The sequence below is a fragment of the Chiroxiphia lanceolata genome, chromosome 1, assembly GCF_009829145.1.
Source record: "Chiroxiphia lanceolata isolate bChiLan1 chromosome 1, bChiLan1.pri, whole genome shotgun sequence".
Taxonomy (NCBI): domain Eukaryota; kingdom Metazoa; phylum Chordata; class Aves; order Passeriformes; family Pipridae; genus Chiroxiphia; species Chiroxiphia lanceolata.
Window position 1 is genome coordinate 85051824 of NC_045637.1, and position 24976 is coordinate 85076799.

Consider the following 24976-nt stretch of genomic DNA (forward strand, 5'->3'; position numbering starts at 1 on the left):
ACTGTTCCTTTAATTTTTTTTGCAAGACTATTTCACTATTTTTTTTTAATTGTTGTTTCCTGGACTCCTAAATATAGCCAAGTGGAATAACTAGCACCTCTGCAAACTGTTGGTTAAATGCCACGCTGAGTTTCATTTTGCACTCTGGAAGGTCATTTAAAATACATTAGACTTGTAGAGCTCAAAATTTAGGAAATTATTTACATTCTGGGAATAACTTCTAACCATTTCCTCAGGCTTTTCTGCCTTTAATATACATTAATGCTATTCCCACCAAATAAAAGCATGGCCTGAAAAATGCCAGGTGTCAAAATAAATGGCACTTCAAAGTTTAAAAAATGCAATTGAGAAATGAAAAACTGTAAAGGTTGTTCTGCTGTCACAAGGTGTTTTGTCACCAAGATGTTAAACAGCAAGTAGTCTGCTTCAGGCTTCACAGGAAATTTCAGGCAAAACCAGAGAGGCAAACTCACTGGTGGCAAATGAAGCCACTGCTGCTCTTAACCTTACGAGCTGAGTTCATTAATGTCATTATGTAATATAAAGATACGCTACTTCAAAATTAAAAACAGCATGGAATTGAGTGCCATATTTTTGCCTGAAAGAGAAGTAATACATACATCCATCTAGTGTCTACACACCACCAGGTATAAGATGGTGAATGACATGGCCACTGGAGGCAAGACACGGAGTCACAGAATCACAGGTCAGAAAAGATGTCCAAGATCACCCAGCCCAACCACTATGAATCTCCCACTACATCCTGAAACATAACCACACACACATACACATAACTGAAAGCTGAGGTATGGGGATCCACATTAGTAAGTCCTCGGTGATCCAGACGCTACATCCCTTTACTCCAAAGTAATTTGAAAGAATGGAAGCTCTGAAGTCCCTTTGAAAATAAGACTTCCTGACCGACAAAGAGTAAAACTTGTTTATTTACTCAACTTTCTGTCAACATTTCAAAGGAATTATCATCTCCATTTTGCAGCACTCTTTGTCTAAGGTCAAAGAGTGAATAAATGTTAAACTAGATTACAGAGTATTGTGGTTCCCATTCCTGTGGTCAACCAGCTATCATCTGATTAGGTCACCCCAGCACATTTAATCTAAAAAGAATGTTGAATCTAACACTCTGCTGAAGAAGTGCTTGGGTCTTCAATAAAAAGTCATGTGAAAGTGAGGGAGAGGACAATAAACAAGAAAGCTTCCTACCTCTCAGCAACTTGCAAGCTCAAAAGACAAAGAGTAATTCCAAGTAGCATACTGAAATACTGTAATTTGCTGCAGAAAAAGTCATATAAATACTCTTGGCTTTTGGGGTAAAAATACAGCCCACAGGGTCTGACCATTGCTGCAGCCCAGGGCCAGGGCAAGCAGCTTTGGGGAGGCTCAGTAGTTACTCCCCAGTCTCCTGTGTCACCAAAGGCATTGCAGCCTGGCCAGAGGGAAGGTATAATGAAAATCAGGTAGAATAAATACTCCTCAAAACGACTTCTTGTATTTTTCGGCTTTAAAATAAGCAAATGGGCTGCAGGACTTGTCCACATATCCACATGAAGAGAGCCTCTTTCAGAAACATCAACCAGCCCATGCTAGAAGGGAGACTGGAGAGGTTTTAAATTATGAACTGCATTCCTCTTCCAGGTGCTGACAAAATCCATAACAACAAAACAATGAGGATGTTTTCTAATTTTTTTTATATGCTGAAAGGGCTGGAGCTTCTCAGAAGAGAAACACATGTTTTTGCAAGGCCCAGATATTGCTCCTGTTACCACCGGCAAGCCAGCAAACAGCTGCCTGCCCAAACAAAATTGCAGCACCTCACATAACACCACTTGGACCCCTGTACTTTCAATATTCTCAAACCAACCCCAACCTCTGAATTTGTGCTTTGAAGCAGTAGGAAACCTATGAAGATTTTGCTGAAAATATCTATTCAACCATCATTTGCAAATAACTCCAAACATCAAATAGCCTTCTGTACCTGTTTGGTTATTTAAACAAAGCTTGTTCAGTTTGCATGCCAAGCTAAATGTTTCTGAAGTCAGCATTCAGACAACCACTAAGTAACATAAACTGTGAAGGCAGGTCTTCAGCAGCCCCAAACCAAGCCTTGCAGCACATCCACAGAGCATGCTGAAAGAATAGAGCTTCGCTTCATGTGAGATTACTGAAGAGCAGCTACTTCTAAATTCATCCATGAGTTGCCACTCTTTGCTCTGCAGTAAGAGTGCTCTGTTCCTCTTTAGCCAAAACCAATGCTGCAATACCCTAAAAACTGCTCAGGAGCAATGTGACCTCTTTCCAAAAAAAAAAAAAAGACTACTGGTTCATGGACTCATTTGGAACAGCTGCTCCTCCATACATGTTTCTGAATAACATGTGAGAAGAGAACTCATGGGAAATCTGCATCATCCAAAATGTCAAGCTATAGACTAGTGAGATATGTTAGCTACCTATGCACAGGTCACTGGGTACCAAATATGAACACTGGGGGTTAACTAACTCTCCTGGATGAGCTGTATAAAAAGCTCTTAAGAAATCAGAACAGTCACTACAAAACCTTAAAGATCAAAGAGCAAAGTCTCTGCTGGCAGAATCACCATGCATTTCCCAAAGGGTTTTTGTGGAGCTCTCCCTGTGCTATCACCTTCTATCTGTGGTGGTATATATACATGTACAGGGTTGTGTTTCAATCAAAGGAGTGATAACTATATACTTAAAGAAGCTTTTCTTAATGGGTAGGCAGCAATGAAAAAGAATGTATTCATGTATCTGTGCAATGTGGTCTCTGTCCATGAAAATCAGAGGCTTCATAGTTGCACGAGGAGGATGTGGGATGCCTTTCCTCCTGTCCACTTCCCCTTGCTCACGCACTCTAAAAGGTCCTACCTTCACCGCCCTACAGCTTTGGTGGCAATTTTGCCAACCAGTTTTATCAAGCCTCTCTTCCAAACTCCCACACAGCAGAAGTATCCAGCTTGCACCCACATCTTGTATGCTAGTATGGAAGAGAGCTTGAGAGCTACTGCTACACCCACAGCTGTTTTCCGTGAATCTGAAGAACACAATTAGCTTAAACGTTTCTTTGAAGATAGATCATCCTTTTCCCGTGTCCTAATTTAGACTCAACATTAAAAGAATATAAAACTAAAACTGGAAAATCAGTCATAATTAAACTTGTAAAATATAGAATGTATTTTTCATGAAACAATCTCAAATTCTACTTTTTTTTTTTCCCTCATTCAGAAAGTTTCCTAATTCAAATGGAAAACATTATAGCAATGACCTACTCAGTTATGAACTCCAGCACTTCTGATCTGTAGCAAGTAGGACACAACTCAAGGTGAAAAAAGATGGCTTCGAATCTGACTCAAATTGTACCAAGATCAAGTGAGAGCCTGCTGGGACTGGGATCACGCCCACAAGGATTGCAAACCTCCTGGGACAAAAGCAGGACATGACAGAAGAGCGCAGAGGCAATAGCAGGAGGACAATAAACACTGGCCTTTCAACGAAAATGAGCAGCTGTTGGGTGTTATGAAAAGTTACTAAAAGAACGCTGTTTTACCACCAGTGACTAAGCAGTTTCAGAGCACACTTAGTAGAGGAAATATTATACTAGCAACATGCACAATTTTGAATCATGCAACATCTTCAATGTAGCAGGAGAAACCAAACTTGTGATATACTCGATAGCCTGTCTGGCACTGACCTCAGGGCCCAGGTGACGCCCAGCTGACAATACCACCTCCACATGAAGACCAGTGCTCAAGGAGCTAGCAAAGTGCCCCCAAACAAGAAGTCGTAGAGGGTCCTCACAAAACCTGGGAACTGTGCTATTCATTCTTCAGCACCATCTGCTGGTACCATACCTAGCATCAAAGTAGTTATTTGCCTGCGGACCACGGCCAGCTGCCACTTGTCCATTCCTCCAAGAAAATCATGGACCCCACCCAGTCCAGGGTCCCTCTGTCATTGACAACAGCCTTTCACACATGGTGGATACATCCCAATGACACTTATCAAACTCCTTCCCATGATGAGACATCTAAAGCTTAGACTTGAACCATTTTACATGATACCAGGGGCTGGATCAAGGCTGTTCCAGCTCAAGAAATGAGATGATGTATTGCCATGACCAGGGCGTACCTGACCAGACGTGTGACATTGACCTATAAATATCCTTGGCTCTGCTGACCAGAGTGCTATGTGACAAGTGCTATCTCTCTTCCTCTTTGCACCTTTATCACCTTTTGGACTTCAGTTGCATCTAAGTGGCATCATCACACTTGAGTGACTCGGATGCCACTGCTCCACTCATTCAAGAGCGGCTTCCGGAGGACAAGAGACCAAGCGCAAGGCACGGCAGCATCTCCAAGGTTGGTAATCATGCTAACCACATACAAACATACTAGATTTGCACAGGGGAAGTGCAGCCCACGCCAGCTGAGCCTCCCTGAAAGGGAAAGGTGTTTGTGTCTCACCATGTCTCACCATTCTCTGAGCAGCACCCATAAAACCAGCCCCCAGCAAAGACTGGAAATGCAGGTTGCAGCTGGTTAGGCTGCTTCTGGAAAGCAAAGTAAATGAAGGAAATATTCTCATTAATAAAAAGAGGCTTTCTGGGGCTACGTGGACAGTTCTGCAAACCAGAGTCAGTGCAATGCACAGGCTCTAATTTCTGCTTCAGTGTCCCCATGCTCTGTTGTTTCACTACTTTAGCTAAGGTTGGGAAAGTGCTGACAGGGATTTCAAAGGAGAAATTTCTGGTCTAAACACATTGATGAATTCAGGCCCTTGGTAGTTGTTTTGTTGCACAAGAGAAAGGAGGAAAAACATTAAATAAAAAACCCACTGCAAGCACTTTCCCAGGGCACAGGCACAATAAGCCAAAGGGCTGAAGCCTGACTAGTCCTGTGCCCTGCCACCCCACCCACCAACTCCCTCACACCATCCCTCCACTCCTCTGCACCCTCTGCCAGCCCAGCTCCCAACTCGGAACAAGGATCATTCCTCAGGGATGCTGCTGGGTTACTTTGTAGAGCATAGTTGGAAGAGAAGATGAGAATTACCACTGGCAAAACCAATTCCAACTGGGATTTTTCAGCCTGTTTTGGGAAGACAGAGTGTATGCTAAGACCAAAAGAAAAAATCCTCTTTCTTATCTTACTGCCTAAGAAAGCACCTTTGAAGATTCAGAACAAACAAAATTTTCCCAAATGTGGAACAAAGGAGGACCCAAATAAAGATGATAACTACTGACAGTCTACTTTAAGCCATATTTTTAGATCTGAACACGGAATTTAAATATACCATATATAATCCAGGTAGAAGTGAATTTCAACCTCCGTTACGTGTGTTTTTATCCTGTTTGGTTCAGTCATTTAAAGGAACAACTTTCCCCTTGAACTCCAATAATTTTTGAATGAATTATTAAAAAGCCTGACTTTACAAGCAAATTTCCTTTTATATACAACAGTGCACAAATAGAAGAGGAAACTGATTAAACAAGGAACATGACAGTATTCACTTGACAGCATACTTTGTAAAAACCAAATTGGGCATGTGTGGTGCATGTGTGCAGAACTGCAGGTGAGGAGGGGTGGTTTCTTTCTCCAGTTCTCCTTCTTGTTTAGAATAACTGTGTGCTGCTCCAGCACTTTTAACATATCCAGCTAATTACGATCTTTTTTTAAAGCTGGTAGTGCGTCTTGAAAGAGATAAAATATTTTAGCTTGCGTTTATATTTATTTCTCTAACTTCATTTTGAAGTAATGGAGCTTAAGTTGCATTCCTGAATGGCTTGCATTTCATCTTTAAAAAAATCCTAATAACTGCGGAATATATAACTTATTCCTTCTTGTTGCAAACAGACTCTATATTATATCCATAATAAAAGCTACGGGGTGCTGCCAGCTGTCTTTTGAAAAGTCATGGCAATAAGAAGTCTAGGTTCTACAACTTCATGTACTTACCCATGACCAATAACCGACTCCTTTGGAAGTCAATTATGTGTTCAGTACCTTGAAAGGATTAAAAAGGAGTAAAATAGCTAAATATGACTATCTTTTATGTGAAAGCAACCACACGTATAACAGCAAGGACATAGCATGAATGGGAAGAGTTTTCCTGTAACTTCACATGCTAAAGCAAAGCCGCTCTCAGAGCGGGGTGGGCAAATGGGACCAAACCACAGTTTCGTGCCAAGCCATGCTTATGCTGAGGTTCCCATTGATGACTAAGGAGCCACAACCATCCACCCCCCCTGCACCCGTCATTTGGCATTTCTCACCTGTGTTACCTTTGCAACAAAGATGTTGTCTTCAAAGAACAATTTAACCCAAAATATAACAGGCAGAGTTCCCTTAGCTCTGTGCTTCCTCCACAACACATCTTTTTTTCTTTTCAGATCCTTTCTGTCCATTTCTGCAGAGGGTATGCACATCCAATAACTTACATGTTTTTCTGTAGTAGATACTATTAGCTTTCCACATGACTCTCATTAAAAAAAATAAATTAAAAAAAAAAGATTAATGAGGAACATGAACATACCAGCCAGCTTAGTTTCAGAAAATTACAAATCCATGCAAGAACATGATGACAGGATGATTTTGAATGAAAATAACACCAGTATAATCCAAGCCTAGTAAATTATTCCTCTGAAATTATGTTCACAAAACACTAAGGCTGATTTCTTGGGTACTATTAGGACTGTGAATCTTGGTCTACATGGCTAGCCAGAATGACATTGGTTACCTCTGTAAAACTTTCCCGCATTTCAGAGGAACAGCACAAGCCTACTCATCACCTAATGCCAGCTGAGGCTCACTGGGAGAAGCACCGCAATGCTGATGCCTTGCCCTGACCCTCAGCACTAGGGTGAGTTCTGCCCACAGTGAGGAGGGGACCTGCTGCCAAGTGATACACCCGATACCAAGCAGCCAGATCACATACCCTGTTACCAGCTAACAGCACAGAGTAGACAGCATGAATCCTCTCCAGCGTGCAATCCTGCAACCTCGAGTGACACTGACGTCCAAGGATTGTTTGCCAAGATACTGACTGCTGCACTGGGCCCTGGGGTCATACATCAAATGTTCACATGCACTGACAGATGTTTATGTTGGTCATCCTGATTTAACTCCCATTACATCATTTACCAAGCTACTGATGTTATCATAAACGATTAAACAAGTCGGCAAAGGAGACTCGTATACAAATTTGATTCCCTTGTGGTATGAGGGCATTACACTTCAGACTGCGTCGTGCTCTTAAATCAAATTGAACAACCGCACAGATTCTTTAATTCACTTGAATTACGTATGAAAAAAAGTGTCCTTTTTTTTCTCAGAAGACTGATTTCATTCATCATTTGACCATCACAGGATGAATGAAAGGTATTAAAAGGTAATGCGGGGGTCAGACTTTGAATCACAAATTATTGGTATAAAACTAAACACAGTTTTGTACTTTAATTAAGGAGCTGTTTAGGCTGGGATTCATTTCAACTACCCTAATTCTTGAATGTCTTCTGCATTATTTAGTGCTTCCAGTCACTTCTGGTTTGTGTCTGGACTATTTTAACATACTGAAAATAACTTAAAGTTCTGAGGGAGCAAAATTAATAAGCAGAGGAAGTCCTCAATCTAGTGTGTATGTAACATGCTTGCTGCCTGCCACTGAAATAGTGTCTTATTATCAAATACAAAGGGTTAAATTTAAACTCTATGACCACCTCCCTGCTTGTTTGGTTGTTAGTAAGTGTGGGAAGGGAATAGGAAACACTTCACACATCTTGTTTTCCGCTTCTAATGTATTTTTGAGTTTTCTAGTGCAGGCTTTGCTTGGATGTGTAATCACTGTGGAATGGCTACTATACCCTTGCTACACTGCATAATACTTTCCCTTCCTCCTTCTGTAGGATTCCTCATGAAAATAGGCACTTTGTGTTTTTGGCCCTAAGGACAGAACATAATGTCCTGTCTCTAGGAAAAAATAAAAAAAATCAAAAAAGTCATTAAAACATTTTCCAGTACTTAAAAAAAAAACCCAACACATGAAGTACTACTGTATTTCTTTTATACACATGATCTCACAGATAGATGTATGCATCCACACACACAAATGCATTCAATTTTCAATTTAGCTATTTATAGAGCTCTATAATTTTTCCTGGCTCAAGTTTTAGTAAGCCTTCCCTGACGGGGTTCAGTTCACACGGTTTTGCAGCCCTTAATTTTGCCTCGAGTTCATATCCACGGAACACCCCTCCCCATTCCTGCCTCCTCCTAGAATCCCATTTAATATTTAGTTGATTAAATTGTCCTCCTGCTTTACTGAACTCATCACAAAAAAACAGTGGGTTCTTTCTTTCCTAAGGAGCTGTGTGTGTTTTTCTTGCAATCTCCTAGTGGCAAAACTCAGGGATGCAGTTGCTTCCATCTACAACCACCCTTTTCTTGCTGATGTAACATTCGATGCACGTCTAGGAGGTCTTGTCAAAGTGTCACTTACAAGTCTTTCAGCCATGCTGTCGTTCCCTTAAGCAGGAAAAAGGGAGGTTTGGGGAATGTTTGAGAGTCATGGAGCCTTTGTCCAAGCTGACAGCAGTTCTGGGAGATGAGCATCCATATGATGCTGTTTGCTTGCTCCAGTTCCAGTCAGAGGAGCAACAAGAATGAAGTGCTCAGAGACCTCAAGGCAGGGAAAACTTTTTCTCCCCCTGGAGTCAGTCTAGTCTTCAGTCCTCTCAATATTTCAGCAATTTGGCCTGTCCCAGGGTAAGGATGTCCCCTGCTGATCTAGGATAGCTGGGTCTGGTTGTACTTCTGTCTCTTCCCATCCTCTTTCCAGCTCACCAGAGCTGGAAGGCAAGGCTGAACTGCTTTGCAGCCCCATTGTGTGAACGCCCACTGAGAGCTAAATGCCCATTTGTGTAACTTCCAGCTTAACTCTGCTTTCTTTAGGTAAGAAATCACTCTCCTGCTGTGTCAAGGTGCGGTGCTGGAGCACACAGGCACACAAGAACAAGAGAGAAGAAACTAATTGCCCCCTCTCTCCACTCTCCAGAGTTCAGCTTACTTGGGCCAGGGGCATACAGCCTGCAAAAAGGACAGAGAGGTAGAGCTCAGAAAGTAAAAAGTCATTAAAGCAAAAACCCATGAGGCAGATAACAGCTTGCTGCCAGACTTCTTAAAATTTAAGTGTTGATTGTTCAGAATTTATGTCTAGATTTTTCTTAAGAATGCAATTTCCTGGCACATGGTACAAGTTGCTCTAGACCTGCATGTCAGCACAGCAGGCATCCTGTTGCAAAGGTTATTATGGAACTATTGAATGTTTTCATGCCAAATTTGTCAAAATTAAGCCAAGGGGAATGGAAATACTTTCCCTAGATAGGTGGTGGTTGCATTAGGTGGGTTTGTTTATAAGGAGAATAAAAGTTACAGCTAAATATAAAAGCAGATATATCATAATATTGTCTGAGAACTTGAATAACATGTCATTCAGCCTGTGTGCTGTGGAAAGAACACGAAGGTCAAGTCTAAAATAAGATCAGTGACTGTTTGACAATAGCAACATGTAGGAGGTAGAGCAGGAGAATTTTCCACATTTTTTCAAATGGCATTTCTCTTTCAAAAAATATTCTTGCCTACCTTGCAACGAGTCTGATGCAAAAAACCTACTGAACTTCGTGCAAAACATACTGCTGAATTTGGTATGTTTTTGATCAGCCTCCTGGCAAACCTGCATTAGTCATTTGTGCCAACTGTTTACTTTTTGCATTATGCTCACTTGGGAAAATGAAAGAAGGCTGTTCTGTTGCATTTTTGTTTTTTGAGAGTTTCACTTTCTGCTTCAGCCCTCTCATCCTGCTTCCCTGGAAGTCAAGAGACTTGAGCAAGTCCATTGCTACCTCTTAAAGGTAAGCACTTCTGAGTTTGCGGGCACTGGGGAGTGCATGGAGTCCCTGGCAAGGTCAGACGGGGCGGGGGGAGGGGGAAACCCAGACAAACCACTCCTTGAAGTACTTTATAAAATCTAATGTGTTCCTTTCTCATTTTGTTCATCCACCAAAACCTAGGGTGAAGACATGATGTCAAGGACTTGCCATTTCCAAAAGTGTAACCGAGGCAGGGATTTCAGCAAATCTTGTAGGAGAAAGGGAACTCACAATCTCACGCTTGACTGAGACATCCAACGTACCCTACTTTTACTTCAGTCAGTGATGTCAGAAGTACATGTCTCTTTTGTCCCCTATATTCACTTTTAAATATAGTTACAACAACTTCCCTGTAAAATGCGTTACAAAAGGAGCCTTGCAGACACCCTAATCCCCCTCCCAACAGCTCCAGTGACAAAATCCTATGACTTTAAAGCAAAGGGGAGAGACAGAAACTAGCCCTAGGCCAAGGCCTGAAGGCAGCTGCCCTTCCTTTCCCTCTGAACTGTGGCACACAGTCCACATAGTTTATAAAGCTAATGTTAAAACATTCATTGCCAGCATTGTCCCTCCATGGAAGGACTCTCAGGGTTCCTGGAAGGAAGGGTCTGGGATAGAGGAGAGAGAAGTGAGGGTAGAGCATCCTCTCTGCAGCTCCCCCGACCTGTCCCTGTCCTCTGGAGACTGCACCAAAGCTCAGGATGGATGCGGGCTGCAGGCTGTCCTTTGTTGAGTCCAGCCCCACAGCCACCCTTTTGCTGCCAGGCATCCCCATATTTCAAGTGGAAGCCCACATCAAAACAAGCTATGTGATGCTTTCTTATCTCTCAAGCACAAAGACGCCCCTGTGGAGCAGCAGGGAAAGGGAGGGAGGAAAGAGGTCAGCAAGGTCCCTGGGCAGGGGAGGACTTGTCTCCTCTGAAGGACCTCCGATGAGGCTGCAGGAAAGGTGGAGCAAGGAGCCTGTGCCTTGCAGCAGTCCAGCCTTGCCATGGGGGTCAGAAGAGCCCCCTGGCACAGGCTGGCCAGAGCCTGATGTGGGGCAGGGGGCTGCAAGGACAGGTCCTGCTTGAGTCTGTGCTTCACAACCCCCTTCTGCTTGACCTCCAAACCCTGGGGCAGACATGGCCAAAATTAGTATCACACTGAGGGCTGGCATGCGATGGCTTTGACCCTAACAGTCCCACTGGGAATGCAGTATTGTTCTGGCCCTATTAACAATAATTTGCATGTTGTCTAATGGCCCTGGGAGGAAAAAAATAAAAATAAAAAGGGTGGCAGGCCCTGAGGGAGGAGAAGAGGAAATGGGACTGGTGCCATTTTCTTCTGAGAACTGGCAAAATAAGAAGGCTGACTTTCTTAAGGAGCCAGAGGTAAAACCATTCATTGCAAAATTATTTAATATCTAACTTAATCATCTGGCCTTCATTGCTTCAAGGCAGGGTTTTGAGAACCTAAGCCATTTAGCTATTCCAAAGAGCTCATGTCAAACGAGCCTGACAGGGTCCTTGATCACAGGAAACTCATTTTAGTGGGACTCTGGGTCTCTCCCAAGACACTGGTGACAGTGACCTTTCAGGATGAGGAGTTGTTCTCAGCAGAAGGATCTGAACTAGGGAGACATGGGACGTCTGCACACAGCATTTCCCCATCATAGTCGGAGCCTTACTTACAAAGAGCAGTCAGTAACACTCAGCTGCCACAGTTCCAGTCATTATTTTTTTTGTTGAGAGGAGTTTCTTTAGGGATCAAAGTGTCCTCAAAACCAAACAAGCTGCCTGTCCATCCCTTCCAAAAGAACAGGTAGTTTATTCCAGCTGTCAGCGACTGCAAACCAAACAGCTCCTCTCCCACTGTCAGTTTTAGCTCCAGGCCAGTTATTAAAATTAAACAGTTGCGTTCGCAAGAATGATGTATTTCTGTCTGCAGGGGGGAAGAGAAGGGAGCAGAGAGAAGGGAAAAAAAAAAAAGCAAGTTTTCTAAAACAAACCCTAGGCCAGTTTACAGAGCCTAACAGTGTGCCAGTGCTGCCATTAAACTCCCACAGAAGTCCCAGCCTGCAGGATGTACTACATGTCACAAGCATCCTTCTCGCTGCGTTGGGGAAAATAAAATAATTTTTTTTTAAAAGGCAGGAAAATTCCAGTTGCTTGCAAAATAAATACACTATTCCCTTGTGAAACAATCAACTACAATAGATATGAGAAAAGGTACAAAGGGATTCCTTGGCAGGTTTTCCCACGACTTGTGCCAACCAGGCTGGAGAGCAGAGTGGGAAGCTCCCCCTGTCATGGTCCTAAAGCACCAGGGAGACTCACCAGCTCACTCCTGGGGCTGAGGTACAGCTTTACTGGCTGAAGCTGGACAGGATCAATTTCTATAAAACTGCTGGGGTCCTGGTGGGACATTATCATTTCTGGCCTACACAGACACAATCAGAAGGACGTGTTTAGCTTCCTGGGCTCCCCTTACAGCAAGGATGCTTGGGGAAGCTGAGAAGCACTCTCATGGTAAAACCCAAGGCAACGTTGCTCCAGTTTTCCACCACTGCACAGATGTGCCCACTACAACCAAGGCATTGTTCAACAACACTTTATAGATCCCTTTCTGGGTCTGTCCACATGCTCACAACTGTGCAAGACTAGACTGGTTTTAGCATCCACACTGAAAAAAATAGCTATTGACTCCAACTGGGCAAGGCTTTCATACATTCAGTCCAGAGCCAAATACGTGAATTTTCTACTGCAGGAATTTTTTGCAGACAGCCGTGAGCTCCTGCAGAAGCCTGAGCAGCCTCCAGGCTGGCTCATTTACTTTCAGCCTTGATTGCCACCTGACATTTCAAGAGACCCCTTTATTTTCTCCCTTGCTGGTGCACCCTGCTGCAGTGCTCTGGCCCAAAGAGGAGCAAAGCCTTTCTCCCAGCCAAGCTTCATGGAAGCACTGCTAATTTTTGCAGATCTGGAAAATGGAAAAAGGAACAGGTCAAGCTGGACCCTGTAAATAACACAGGCATTAGGCCTCCTTCTCAGCTATATTCGGGACCTTTTGCATCCAGCAGCAGACTGGAGATTAGATATTTAGACAGCACGATTTACTATGATGTGCAAGATGGCTTCAGGAGAGGGGCTTTGGATATGTCTAGCTTGAACAAAAATTTGCAGACACTTTGAGCACAACATAGAATTTGATTCTGTTATGAACAAGGGAGTCATTACCTCAGTTTTTTTAATGTCTTTTTTTTTTACTTAAGTTTGTACATTCTTGAGAATTTCAACAGGTTTTATTAATCTACAGCACTGATCACCTTATTCTGCTAATGGAAATGCCAACTCATTTACTATTGTATTTGTCTTTGATTTATATCTGATTCTTTTTTCTCTATAAAAAATAAGAGATGAGAAATAGGGTTCTCAACTACCTTTTATAATTCACAGTTTGAATATGTGAAGAATATTTTTAAGAAACTAGTACTTTCCTTTAGAGACAAAGCTGGCAATAGTTATTCCATCACAAAGACAAGCTATAGGACTGTCCGACAGATTTCACTGGCCTCCTGTCTGTGGTCCTACCCAACTTTCTAGTCTCTCCAGAGCACACAACAAGAATTTTGTCTCCTAAGCCTCAGTTCAGTAAAATAGTTAAAAGTAATTTCAGGCTCATGGTTAAGCCAAAAGGTTTGATTACTACTCATTTTTTTAAAATGTTTTAGAATTGCTTTCTCTGCCTGCATCTGAACACTTAATGAAGCTCGTGAATGGAAAAAAAGGAACACAACTGTATGAAGATACTTCTTACAGATGCATGTGGTACACCTATACTGCTCCTTCCCTGAAGTGCCATAGAGAGCCTTTATATATGGTGGGAATAGAAAAGACAAATTCCTTCTTGAAACACCCAATGAACTGTGCTGATATATAAAGGTAAACATTAATACTGTCAGTTGCTATTTCTCACAGTGCTCACCCTTTCCCTAAATAAAAACTAGAAATCAACACCTGAAACTGATCTCTTTAATCTGTTTCCATCACAAGCATTGCTAAACACATCCAAACAGTGGAGCTGAAAAGTTTAAGTCTAATTTCTATTTAAGTTTTATTTTGTCTTTCTTCTACCTCCTCTCTCCACTCAAATCTCACCCCAAGATAGTTTCACAATCTGACTCACTTTGCTCTTTCCCAGGCTAGCAAGCTCCAGCAATGACAAAATGTAATGCTACAGATTTGAACTTTATTCTAAGCCCCAAATTACTACGACGGACGTTTTGTTCAATATTGTACCTTGTATCACTCCTTTTTTTTAATTATATAACATCAGCCCAACTCATGATAGCACGGCGGACAACAATAAATTTCCCAGACCTGGTATGCTGTGTAGCCAGCAAGAATACCTATTTCATAGCTAAGTTAACTGAAAAAGAGAGATATTAATGATTTGCCCCATATCCTATCGTGTACCCAGTACTACAGCCAAGAAGAGGAAGTTAAGTTTTGACTCTTAGTTGCTTTCTCGAACAACTGCGTGACAGTCTCTTTCAATCACCATGTGGGAAAAACGAAGCCTTTTCTTTTTGATTGTACCTGGCTCACATACATAAATTACTCTCTGAAGTACCCTGAAACCCACTAAGTTGCTTTTTCAATCAACAAAATGGAATCATTATTTTTATGTTTCCTAAATAAAATAGCAATAAAATTATGTATGCACTGAAGGATGCTGACTATTATTTTCAACTAACTCAAAATCATAGAATCATAGACTTATTTAGATTGGAAAAGACCTTTAAGATCATCGAGTCCAACCATTAACCCAGCGCCTCTCCTTTTTACAGAACTTCCATGACAAATACAAGGAGGATGGGCTTGCAACTTTAAGTCCAAAGTTAGGTACTCATGTGGCAATTCATAACAGATTTCCAGACAGCACAGGAGTAAATTCAGTGACGTGGGTACTCTTAGAAACACAGCAAGCGCATTTACAATTACCTTAACAAAACATATGCAGGATTAAGGAGTTTTCCCTGGATGGATGAGACTGGCAGCACATGCATCCCAGTATCCCCAGATACCAATCTGCACCAGGTGCTCTGGTAGAGAAGCAGTGGAATAGATAATTTTGAAACAGCATTACCTGGAGAAAGGTCTACCCTCAGCATTTGGTGATCTAATTTCAGCAGCTGACATTAAATCTAGCCCAAGGTGTATGACTACCCTTTCAAAAAATTTGATTCAAACATAAGCATAGATGTTTTCCTTACCCTTATGAACACCTAAACCTTTCCTGAATGCAACTGAGTACTTCCACTCACAGCTCTCCCATGAAAACAACTCCCAAAGGTTAATCGTGTGTTGCAGAAAAGGCTATTTTTCTCTCAAGCTGAAAATTGGTGGCTTTTTCATTTGATCTTATTTTTCTTGCTGCATATACAAAGTAAATGTAACTAAAATTGTCCAATTAAGTGCCTCTTCCTGTTCCTATTGAAGTCAATGGCAACATTTTCTAATACCAGATTCGTTTTCTCACTCATTGACTGTAAAACCCAGAAACCCACAAGGAACTTAGCAAGGGGGAATTTAGTAAAGTATATCAATATACAATAATTATGACAGTAAACTAGCATTAAGATAAAATAACAGAAAATAAATTCCAGACTTTTAGATGCATTTGGAAAAGTTATCTGGTTTCATAGTCTCTTGGGAGCCAAAAAAAAAAAAAAAGCCAAAAAAAAAAAAAGCCATCAGATTGTTAATGAGACTGAAAGCCAGAGTAAAATAAAAATCCCTCAAATCTGTCATCAGCATTCATGTTTGCCAAGAAGGCCTGGATGTTATCCTGCTGGGGAAGAGAAGATTTATGGCACCGTACACCTTTATCCATCCTATTATTATATATGAAATGGAAAATAAAACAGGCCGGTACTGCCCTCAGAAATAATCAGTATTTTGCTGCCACTGCCTAACAAATGTTGCTATTATTGTTACTAAATCAGCAGGAGAGCAGCCACGAGGTGCTCATAAATAAATTATTTTTAAAAAACCAACAAACCAAACAGGGCTGGACTCCACCCTCACAAGGGTGTGAAGGAAAATAAAACAGGGATGGAGGGGGGAAGGGCCAGACCTGGCACACACAGTGCCCCATGGCTGTGTGGCAGCACCCAGAATCCTGGCTGGCACCCAATGCCTGGCACCAGGCATTGGTGCCAGGCATTGGAAAGGGGTGGTGAGAAAGCTGGGGATAACCAGCCCACCATGAAGCTGAAAGAGAAAACAGGCAAAGAACCAGAACCACTCACCATAACTCTGATTTCCAAAGGGGATAGAAATGCAATATCCGAAAAGTAAAAATTCCCTTTGCTACAGGAGAGTCATTATTCAATTAGACCTTTTGCACTGTTTTTCAGTTATGGCTCCTCGAATGTCCAGGCTGCTGACCCAGTTTGGGGCTACGGAGACCCCACACCACTGCCTTTCCAGCAGCCCCGGGGTAGGACCGCAGTGCTAAAAGGCTTTGGGCTAGGTCAGAGAGGCAGCTGCAGGGCAAGATGGGAGACAAGGACACAGCACAGTTGCTGGCAGCTGGCACTGGCATGCAGAGAGCCACCACTTCAGCCATTCTTGTCCCGAGCCCCCGGCCCAGCATCCTTTGGTGGCAACGGCAGAGCAAAGGCTGGCTTTCCATGAGCCAGGCACAAACCATCACACAAGACCAAAACCACAGCAGAGGTTTCACAGTGACACCTGAGAGCTGCTCCTGTTTCTACATATACTTCCCACCACCATCCCAGTTCCAACCCACTGAAAGATGACCCTCTCATCAAGGACGCCTGTATCGAGCACAAGGGCTTAATGTTTGCTGGCAATGCAGTACAAAGTTCCTGTGCTGCCTTAGGAAGCCCAGGCCCTGGGATCTGGCCGCTGGGAAAATGCTTCTGCTCCACATGCAATTTCACACATCATTGCATAGGTCTTGTGATTCTCCTGCTAGAGCCATGCCTTGCCATCGGAGAAACGCTTGTGCCTCAGCAGAAAAATTCAGCTGGATTTTCTTCGTGGATTACCGACTCTGAATTTCAAGCTACATACTCAAAAAACTAAGCTCCTTACTGTCCAGCAGAGCTAACACAGCAGCTCAAGAGAGGCCTGTGTTAGTGCAGGCACAGAACAAACTTCTTTCTCAATACTGAAAGTAAAATAAAACTTTTTAATAGGATTGCTGTTTGAACTTTACAGTTCTTTGCAAGATCAAGGCAAATGACATCATCTGCACAAGTGAGACCCCTGGTTCTGAAATTTTAAAGGTCACAGTCAATATACTTTTTTTTATTTTTTTAGAAAAAAAGGCCAGACTTCTGAGAAAATACACAGCCTAATGTTGTTGCAAGTTACAGAGAAAGCTATTATAAATGAAAAGGACTGGAGAACCGCAATCATTTTCTCTTTCTGCCCTGGCTCTTCTCCTCTTTGCTTCTGTACAGAGCCCCCACAGATGAATTTCTTGCTCTTCAGCAACAGCAAAAAGAAAAATATTTTGATAATATTTTGAGAATTCAATTATAAACCCACAAAGCCACAAAAACTGGCAAAGGACCTAGAAGGTGCAACACTTGAAACTGCCAATTCATTTATTTAACTGAGTGGATTTCAGATAGTTTCCTTTTACCAGTCAAACAGTGACTTGGGGTTAGCCCCATTGGGGATTGAGTCGTTAACAAGGCTGAATGTTGCTAGTAAAGAAAGTCAAGTGCCCCTGCTCCAGCCCATGGCATCCCGCTCCAAGCAAGGTGAAATCACATGCTGAATGAGCAAGAGGCTTTTGCTTGGGACTTGCACGAGAAGCAACGTTCTGTGCAGGTGGGTGTGTGGCAGAGCTGTTAGGAAAGCAGCTCCAGATCCTGAAAGGGATGGGATTTCAGTCAGTGCCCCACATATGAGCTCTGGAAGGGTCCTGTGCCACACTGCTATCCACTACCCCTAGCTCTGTCCCAGAGGCAGATGCATCTGCCATCCAGCACCTTCATGAGAGGGCCATGGACCACTTGCAGGGTACAGAGACCCTCCAAGCTTCCTTTCCAAGCCATGCCACCAAGCAAAAAGAGCCAATGGTTTACTAGGTAAAAAAAAAAAAAAAAAAAAAAAGGAAGCTCAGTGATGAGGACTCAGGAGAAGGGAAAGTTAGGGTCTACTCGCTGGTCCAAGAAGCATTTATTCATCTGGCTGTAGACAGCCACCTCAGAAAACACACTGGACTGCAGGAATTAGACACCCCAGTTCTTCCTCCTTCACCAAATGAAATCTCACCCCTGAGAGGAGGAGGAGCCCTGTTGCCAAAGGGGAGGACACCTCAGCACAATCAGCAGCCATTTGGTAGGTGAAACTTCTTGAGATGATGGAGATGTGGGTGTAAACCCCCCTGCCAGGCTGGAGAAGGTCTTGTTGGCAAAGCTCGGGAGAGGCCTTTACTAAGGAGCCACACAGAAAAGTGGGAGGTTCTCCTCAAATGTGTTTGCACGCAAGGATGGCACCTGAGTGAGAGCAGGTGGGCCAGAAGGTGCCTGCCAGCTTCAGGACAGGGAAGTTCTAGGGAACTGTTCCCTGCAGCATGCTGAGTGGCTCCCCTCTTCTGACTAGCTTGGGTGAGTAACAGTGAGAAGTCAGGGACTTCTGTCACTATTCTGGCTAGGCAGACACCTGGAGGATGCCAGCGCTTATGTTCCACCCAACATCCACTTCAGACATCTAAATCCTCTCCTGTATTCTGGCCTTAACTCTCAAACAAAACAAAGAACTGCAATAAATGAAGAGAATCAGATGAAAACACACAACCCTTGCATTCCTGGTTCAAATGTAAATATTGTCATTTAAAATGATGTGTTCTCAGCTGAATTTTCAACAAAACACTGCTTCTCTCACCTGGGCTTCTTTATTCTTTACATCAAAAATGTACTTGTCTATGTAAATATGACGGTGCCTGTGTCTCCTTCTGTAGTTCTCACAATTGGTTTTTCTTGAACAGCTTGGGGAGGAAGCCATATGTTGGACTAGAAGCGCCCAGAGCTAAGCATGGCTCCCATGTCTGTTAGGTTGTATGCCCAAAGAGGGAACCCATCACTGCAAGACAAACACAGTTACTTCACCCACACCAACTGCATCACTTCAGTGTTCCCCATGTCAATGTCAAAAGTTGCCAAGTGCGATAGCCACTCCTTCTGCCGCTCTGAAAATCAAAATGAAGCCGTGAGGTTGTTAATCAGAAAGCATACATCATACCAAGTACCATGAAATTGCAGAGATGAGCTCGTTCTCCTCTTATTTCTTTTGTAATACAATTAAGATGTTATCAGGCCAAAGTACAATATTGCGGTATCCTGGCCTAAGTGAAAATCTTTGAAAGTGGCATTTATTTGCCACCAGAACCACAAGCTAATAATACAGATTCCATGCAGTCCCTGTCTGTTGTGTTTTCTAAGTTTCAAACAAAACCATGATGCCATGTATTGTAAGGGTATTAACAATCCCCAGACACTATTATCAGCAATGCCTAGTGCCTAAAATTTACGCTCCACCAGCTCTATCCCCCTTCCAATCTGCCCTTTGATATGCTTCTTTCCTTGTTTTTCCTGCAATCTAAAGAATTCACATCCTGAAAACACACGGCCAACTCACAGAACTGATTCAAACCTAACAGATAAATAAGAAAAACACGTCAACCAAACTTCAGACCCGAGTGTAAGACACAGGTCCATACAACAGACACAAGGCACGTGCTGTCCAACTTACTTGCTGCGTAACATATGCCCATGACTAAGAGAGACCGTGATGCTCTCTTCTCTAGTATATGCACCCTCTAATAAACTTACTACTCCACAACATACTGGGGAACCAAAACATAAAGGAGGAGAAGGCTACAGCAGCTGGAGCTCCTGCTTGTTGTAGCAACTTGCGTGACAGGGATATCTTACAGGCAGCCGTGCTGAAGTCCTACCAAGCATCACCACCTAAAGGCTACTTCAGAAGAGCCATCTGCGAGGCTTTAACAAGGTTCTTACACGGTATATGTTCCAACAGGCCAGTGCATATATTAAAGCATCCTTTTATGCTGACAGATTCTGAAAATTAGGAAAAGAAAAAAAAGAAAAATCCAGTGCCCTATTGCTGTCTTGATTTCTGTGTGAAGAGATGATCCCAAAAGCTGTGTTAGCAACTTCATGTTAGTCTTTTACTCTTTGTAATCAGCTAGAAGGTTTTGCCTGTGTTTGATACAATCCCATGGCTCAAAGGTACCAGCCATGTACCAGACAGACAAGCAAAAGCCATCTTCAAGTAGTATTTTGCAGATCATCTCCCATGTATACATTACAAATAACGCATGACAGTAAACGGCATCACATGCATCCAAATTCTGGAGTTTTTGTTGATAGGAAACCTGAATAAAGAACTAAATGGCTTTCCTTTTAAAAGCAGTCATTGTTTACAATCCCAAGTTTCTTGTATTTCTAACTGTCAAGAAACGGCTCCAGGACTCATCTCCTCTGGCCAATCACGTCTGGTACCACCTGTACTTTCATATTCTCGGTTTTATTCATTATTTATGTTTCTCTTTATACAATACACCCACAGGACAATACATCTCCAGCATGCTTATGATTTGATCCAAAGCCCACTGGAGTCAACAGAATTACTTCACTGGCTCTGGAGTGAACTGAGGGCCCCAGCTCCGCAAACCGGCTTCCAGCCCGAGGAGGGACTTACGCACAAGTTAGGCATCCCAGCCCAGAAGTGCAATCACAAAATCCCTAACCCTTTAGCTGCTTGCCTTTTAACCAGCCAAGGTCTCCAAAAGCCTGAACCATTTGCAGATTTTTTCTTCCCACAGTTATCTGTTTTGTGAAAAAACCCCATACTATACCAACAAACCCTCCAGAGTGACCCAGGAAATAGGGGATCAGGGGATAGACCTCTCTCTCCCAAGTGTGGTCCCAGCCATTACGTGCTGGAGTACTTCTATGTGTACGTGTGTATATACATATGTGTGTGTCTGTACATGTGTGCATATTTGTATATACATATATAAATGCACAGACACACACATGCACGCACACACATTTTTTGCTCCCCCTTCTGGCCCCATGAATCTTGAATTTTTTTCTTCTTGGTGGAAGCAGAGGAGAGCAGAAGAACAATCCTGCCTCCAATGTGACTTGTAGCCAGGGACCAGCAGCACTCCTCTGGAAGGTGCGCAGTGTGGATTCCTGCTGAGAAAAGGGCCCCAAAGCTTTGCTCCCTCCATTATGGTAGCAGGTAGATGTCCTCTGAATCCCTTAACATATATCACCTTTAGTCAGATGGATTCAACAGCGGGAAGGGAGCATCTTTATTTTTTAACAGAGATGGTCAATGCAGGCAACACATTATTTGGCATAACACTGACTTAGCAAGAGACCCAGGGCTAAAATTTTCATGTGACAATGCTTCACAAACACCAGACTTGCAAAACACGTTAACTGGGAAACATACACTGTATTTTATCTTCTTTTACACACACCTTTTAAAGGTGTGCTGTGCCATTGAGTCAACTCTCTGTATTTCACAGGGGACTGGACCTGAAATTGCTGGTGTCCTACCTAGCCGACCTCCATTTCTAGGTGTCCTTATACCAGCTCTCAGCCCAGATACAAGGTTTCTTCTTCAGTATAACTTTTGTCATTTCTTCCTCCAACGCATTAATATCATAAGCTTTACAGATACAACAGGTTTGGTTTGTGGGAGAGCAGCTGGGACCATGTTTTGTTCCAGTATATCAATTAATACAGCAAAGAAGGAAAGAAATATCTTTTTAATTTCAATGCAGTTATTAATTTTGGAAAGAGAGAGAGGGAGGAAAAGAAAAGGCTTTTGACTGACTATCAGTGTAAAAGCTGTTCATTTTCCAGAGGTGGAAATCTTTCCTTTCTAGGTGATGCTGAAGCCCATCCCGGACAGAGGTGATCTCTACCCCAGAAACAAAGTCACCCATCAGATCGCAACAAATACTCATTTTCCAGAACAATCCCACAGACACGGCTCCCAGCACCTTTGTTTCATCGCAAGACAAAGATTGTTTTATATTAGACATATCCTATACCAAGAAACCCCACTCCAGTCGCCACCACAGCTGTAGACACTGTCACTGATGGCCACCTGCTCACCAGTAACACCGGGATCCTGTATTTGTTGCATGCCAGTCTGGCACATCACCCCTAACACGCCTATGTGCACACACACATAGGTGGTCCCTGATGCCCTACAACTGGGACCTACCACGATGCGCCTCTCCCTGGCAGTTGGATGGGCATCTCTGCTGCCTCTTCCCACCCCCGCTGCAGGACTCTGCCTTGGCCAGGAACCTGCCTTGGTTCTGCCCATAGGCAAGGCTGGACAGGACCAGGAAAGCAGAGACTGCTATGAAGACAGTGCCTCACTCATCCTTTTCGCTCCCAAGCTGTAGTTGATCTCCCATCTCAAACCACTCCATCTCAAACCACTCCACCGTACCCTGCAACGAGATGAAACTCAATAACCCGCAAAACGCCCATGCACACACCAGTGCAGACACCCCCGAAGCAAACCTTTTGCTCTCCACAACGCGAGTACAACCTCTCAGGCACTGCCCAAATGGGGTTCCCACCAGCCACAGGCCAGAGCCCGGAGGGAAGGCCAGCAATCGGGGGACGTACCCAGCCTCCGTTGTCCTGGATCCAGTTGTGCAGGTGCCGGTTCAGGTACTCAGTCATCCAGGCAGCGATGCTGTCTACAAGAGGAGACATCTCCCGGTTGACGCTCTCCACACACATCACACCGCCAAACTCGAAGAAGGCCACAATTCTGCCCCAGTTAACCCCGTCTCGGAAGAGCTCCTCCACCACCGCCACGAAGCGGCTCCTGGCCGTGAAGGGCGTCAGGTGCAGCTGGCCAGACATTTGGGCAAAGTCCCTCTGGTAGCGGCGGGAAAACTCATCCCCTGCCTGGCGCAGGACGAGGTGGACGACCTGGGGTGCGGGGCGCAGCCCCTCGGCTGGGGGCACGTGGCTAGCAGCAGCCGAGCCAGGGGGCTCGGGGTGCGGAGACACCAGCCCAGTGTGATCAGAGGAAGTCCCAGCAGCAGCAGCAACCGCAGCAGCAGCAGGAGGAGAGAGACCTGGAGGCAAGGGTGCCGGGTCCTCGCCGGCAGCCCAGTCGTATCCCCTCTGAGAGAGTTTATAGTGGATGTACTTCAGCACTATCTCCCGGTTATCGTAGCCTCTTCTCCCCGGATGAGCCATAATTCCCAAGAGGAAGCAGCAAGAGGAAGGGAGAGAGGAAGAAGAGGAGCAGGATGAACCCAAAAAAGTTAAGCAGCCAATAATAATAAAATTAATAACACCAAAAATTATAATCCAGTTACTGTATTGGATACGGTTTCATTCACGCTGTTGTGGGGGAGTTCTCAGGGTCTCGGAGGTACTTTTGTCTTCTCAGAGTTTCCTCCTCGGTTTGAGATGCACGTCATAAATAGGGATTTAAATGTTGTAAAGACTTTACTTCCAGGTGCACATTTATTACTTATTATAAATTTACTTTAGGACCATTTCCTCCTCGGTGTTGAAATACATCTTAAAAGATATTATACCGACTCAAAATCAGGTGCATTTTCCCCTAGGTGCTGGACTACCATGGACATGAAGGAGCAGACGAACACACACCGTAAAAACTGCAATTCAACACAATTTGTTAAGCAGCCTTGGATGGAAGTTAATCCAACACACTTTATGCTAGAAACCTCAACACTAGGTTTTGGGTTTTTTTGTTAAGTTACACAAACTAAATTTCCTCTGTAAAGTACTTACTTGGACTATAAATATGTTCCTCTGTCAAGTTTCCTCTAAAAGAAAAATAGCAACAATAAAATCCAAACATCACAAGTCTTCAGAAAGGTTAAGTTCTGGTCGCTTTGATGCTTCAAGTCACCAAAGGGATGGGAAAGGGACAAAAAAAAATATTTCTATTATTTCAAATGTTTTTTCCCAGACTTCTGTTTAACAGACATCTCCAAAAATGTGTCAAAGCTCAGAAAATAACGCCTTGCAGCCCGGGAAGGTGAACAACCCCAAAGAGACGGAAAATCCTGGAGACCAGATGAACCACATTTGAATCCAAGCTCTCGCAGAAGTGCTCTGTTTTTCCCTCCAGTGCAACGTACAGACATATGCATTTACGTAGTTTCATTCAGACACCGATCGCAGGAGCCCGGTGCTTCCACACACACGCACGCACACATCAAAAAAAAAAAAATTAAAAAAATTTTAAAAAATACTGTATGTATTTAGGAAATTAATTCTTTTGCACAAGAGAGCGCGAAAAAAATAATTAATTAAAAAATGAAAATAAAAATAAAGAAGGAAAATTGCTTTTGACTGCTGCCATTTCCCGAGCAGCTTTGTATCGGCGGAGGAAGAGCCCCTGGCGCTGCCGAGGAGGGGCGCGGACGGGCGTGTGTGCGGTGTGATTGGTGCCGATGGGGACCGCGGCCGCGGCGCCGCTGCCCGCCCGCCCGCCCGCCCGCGCAGCCCCGCGCACCCCGCCGGCTCCGGGCGGCTCCTCCGGGCGCTCCGCGCTGCTGCTGCCGGCGGCGGCGGCGGCGGCTCCGCGCGGCGGCGGCGGCGGCTCCGAGCGGCGGCGGGCGCGGGCGGGGAGCTCTCCCGGCGGCGGCGGCGGCTGGGGGGAGCGGAGCGGAGCGGCGGGGGCGGGGAGAGGCGGGGAGGAGCGGAGCCCGAGGGGGAGGCTCCGGCTCCGGCCCCGGCCCCGCGCGGCGCAGCCGGGCGCGGTGGTTTCCTAGAGCTCCGCCTCACGCTTCATTCAAGAAAAGGGGGAAATGGGGAGGAGGGGGGGGGGGCGCTCAAAAAGAAACAGGCGGCGAGGGAAGGCGAGCAGCCCCCCGCGGCCCGGGCCCGCCTTCCATCGCGGCGCGGGCCTGGGGCCGGCGGCGGGGCGGCGGGGGCGCGGA

General features: G+C 44.1%; 1 protein-coding gene across 1 annotated transcript in view; it reads right to left on the reverse strand.

Annotated features, from left to right (window-relative positions):
* Positions 1–24498, reverse strand: part of BCL2 (BCL2 apoptosis regulator) — a 97167-nt gene extending 72669 nt beyond the window's left edge. Inside the window, exon 1 of the mRNA XM_032707252.1 lies at positions 22671–24498. Coding sequence (XP_032563143.1) covers positions 22671–23255 — 585 coding nt within the window. The 5' untranslated portion in view covers positions 23256–24498. The remainder of the gene's footprint in view (positions 1–22670) is intronic.
* Between the last annotated feature and the right edge of the window lie 478 nt (positions 24499–24976).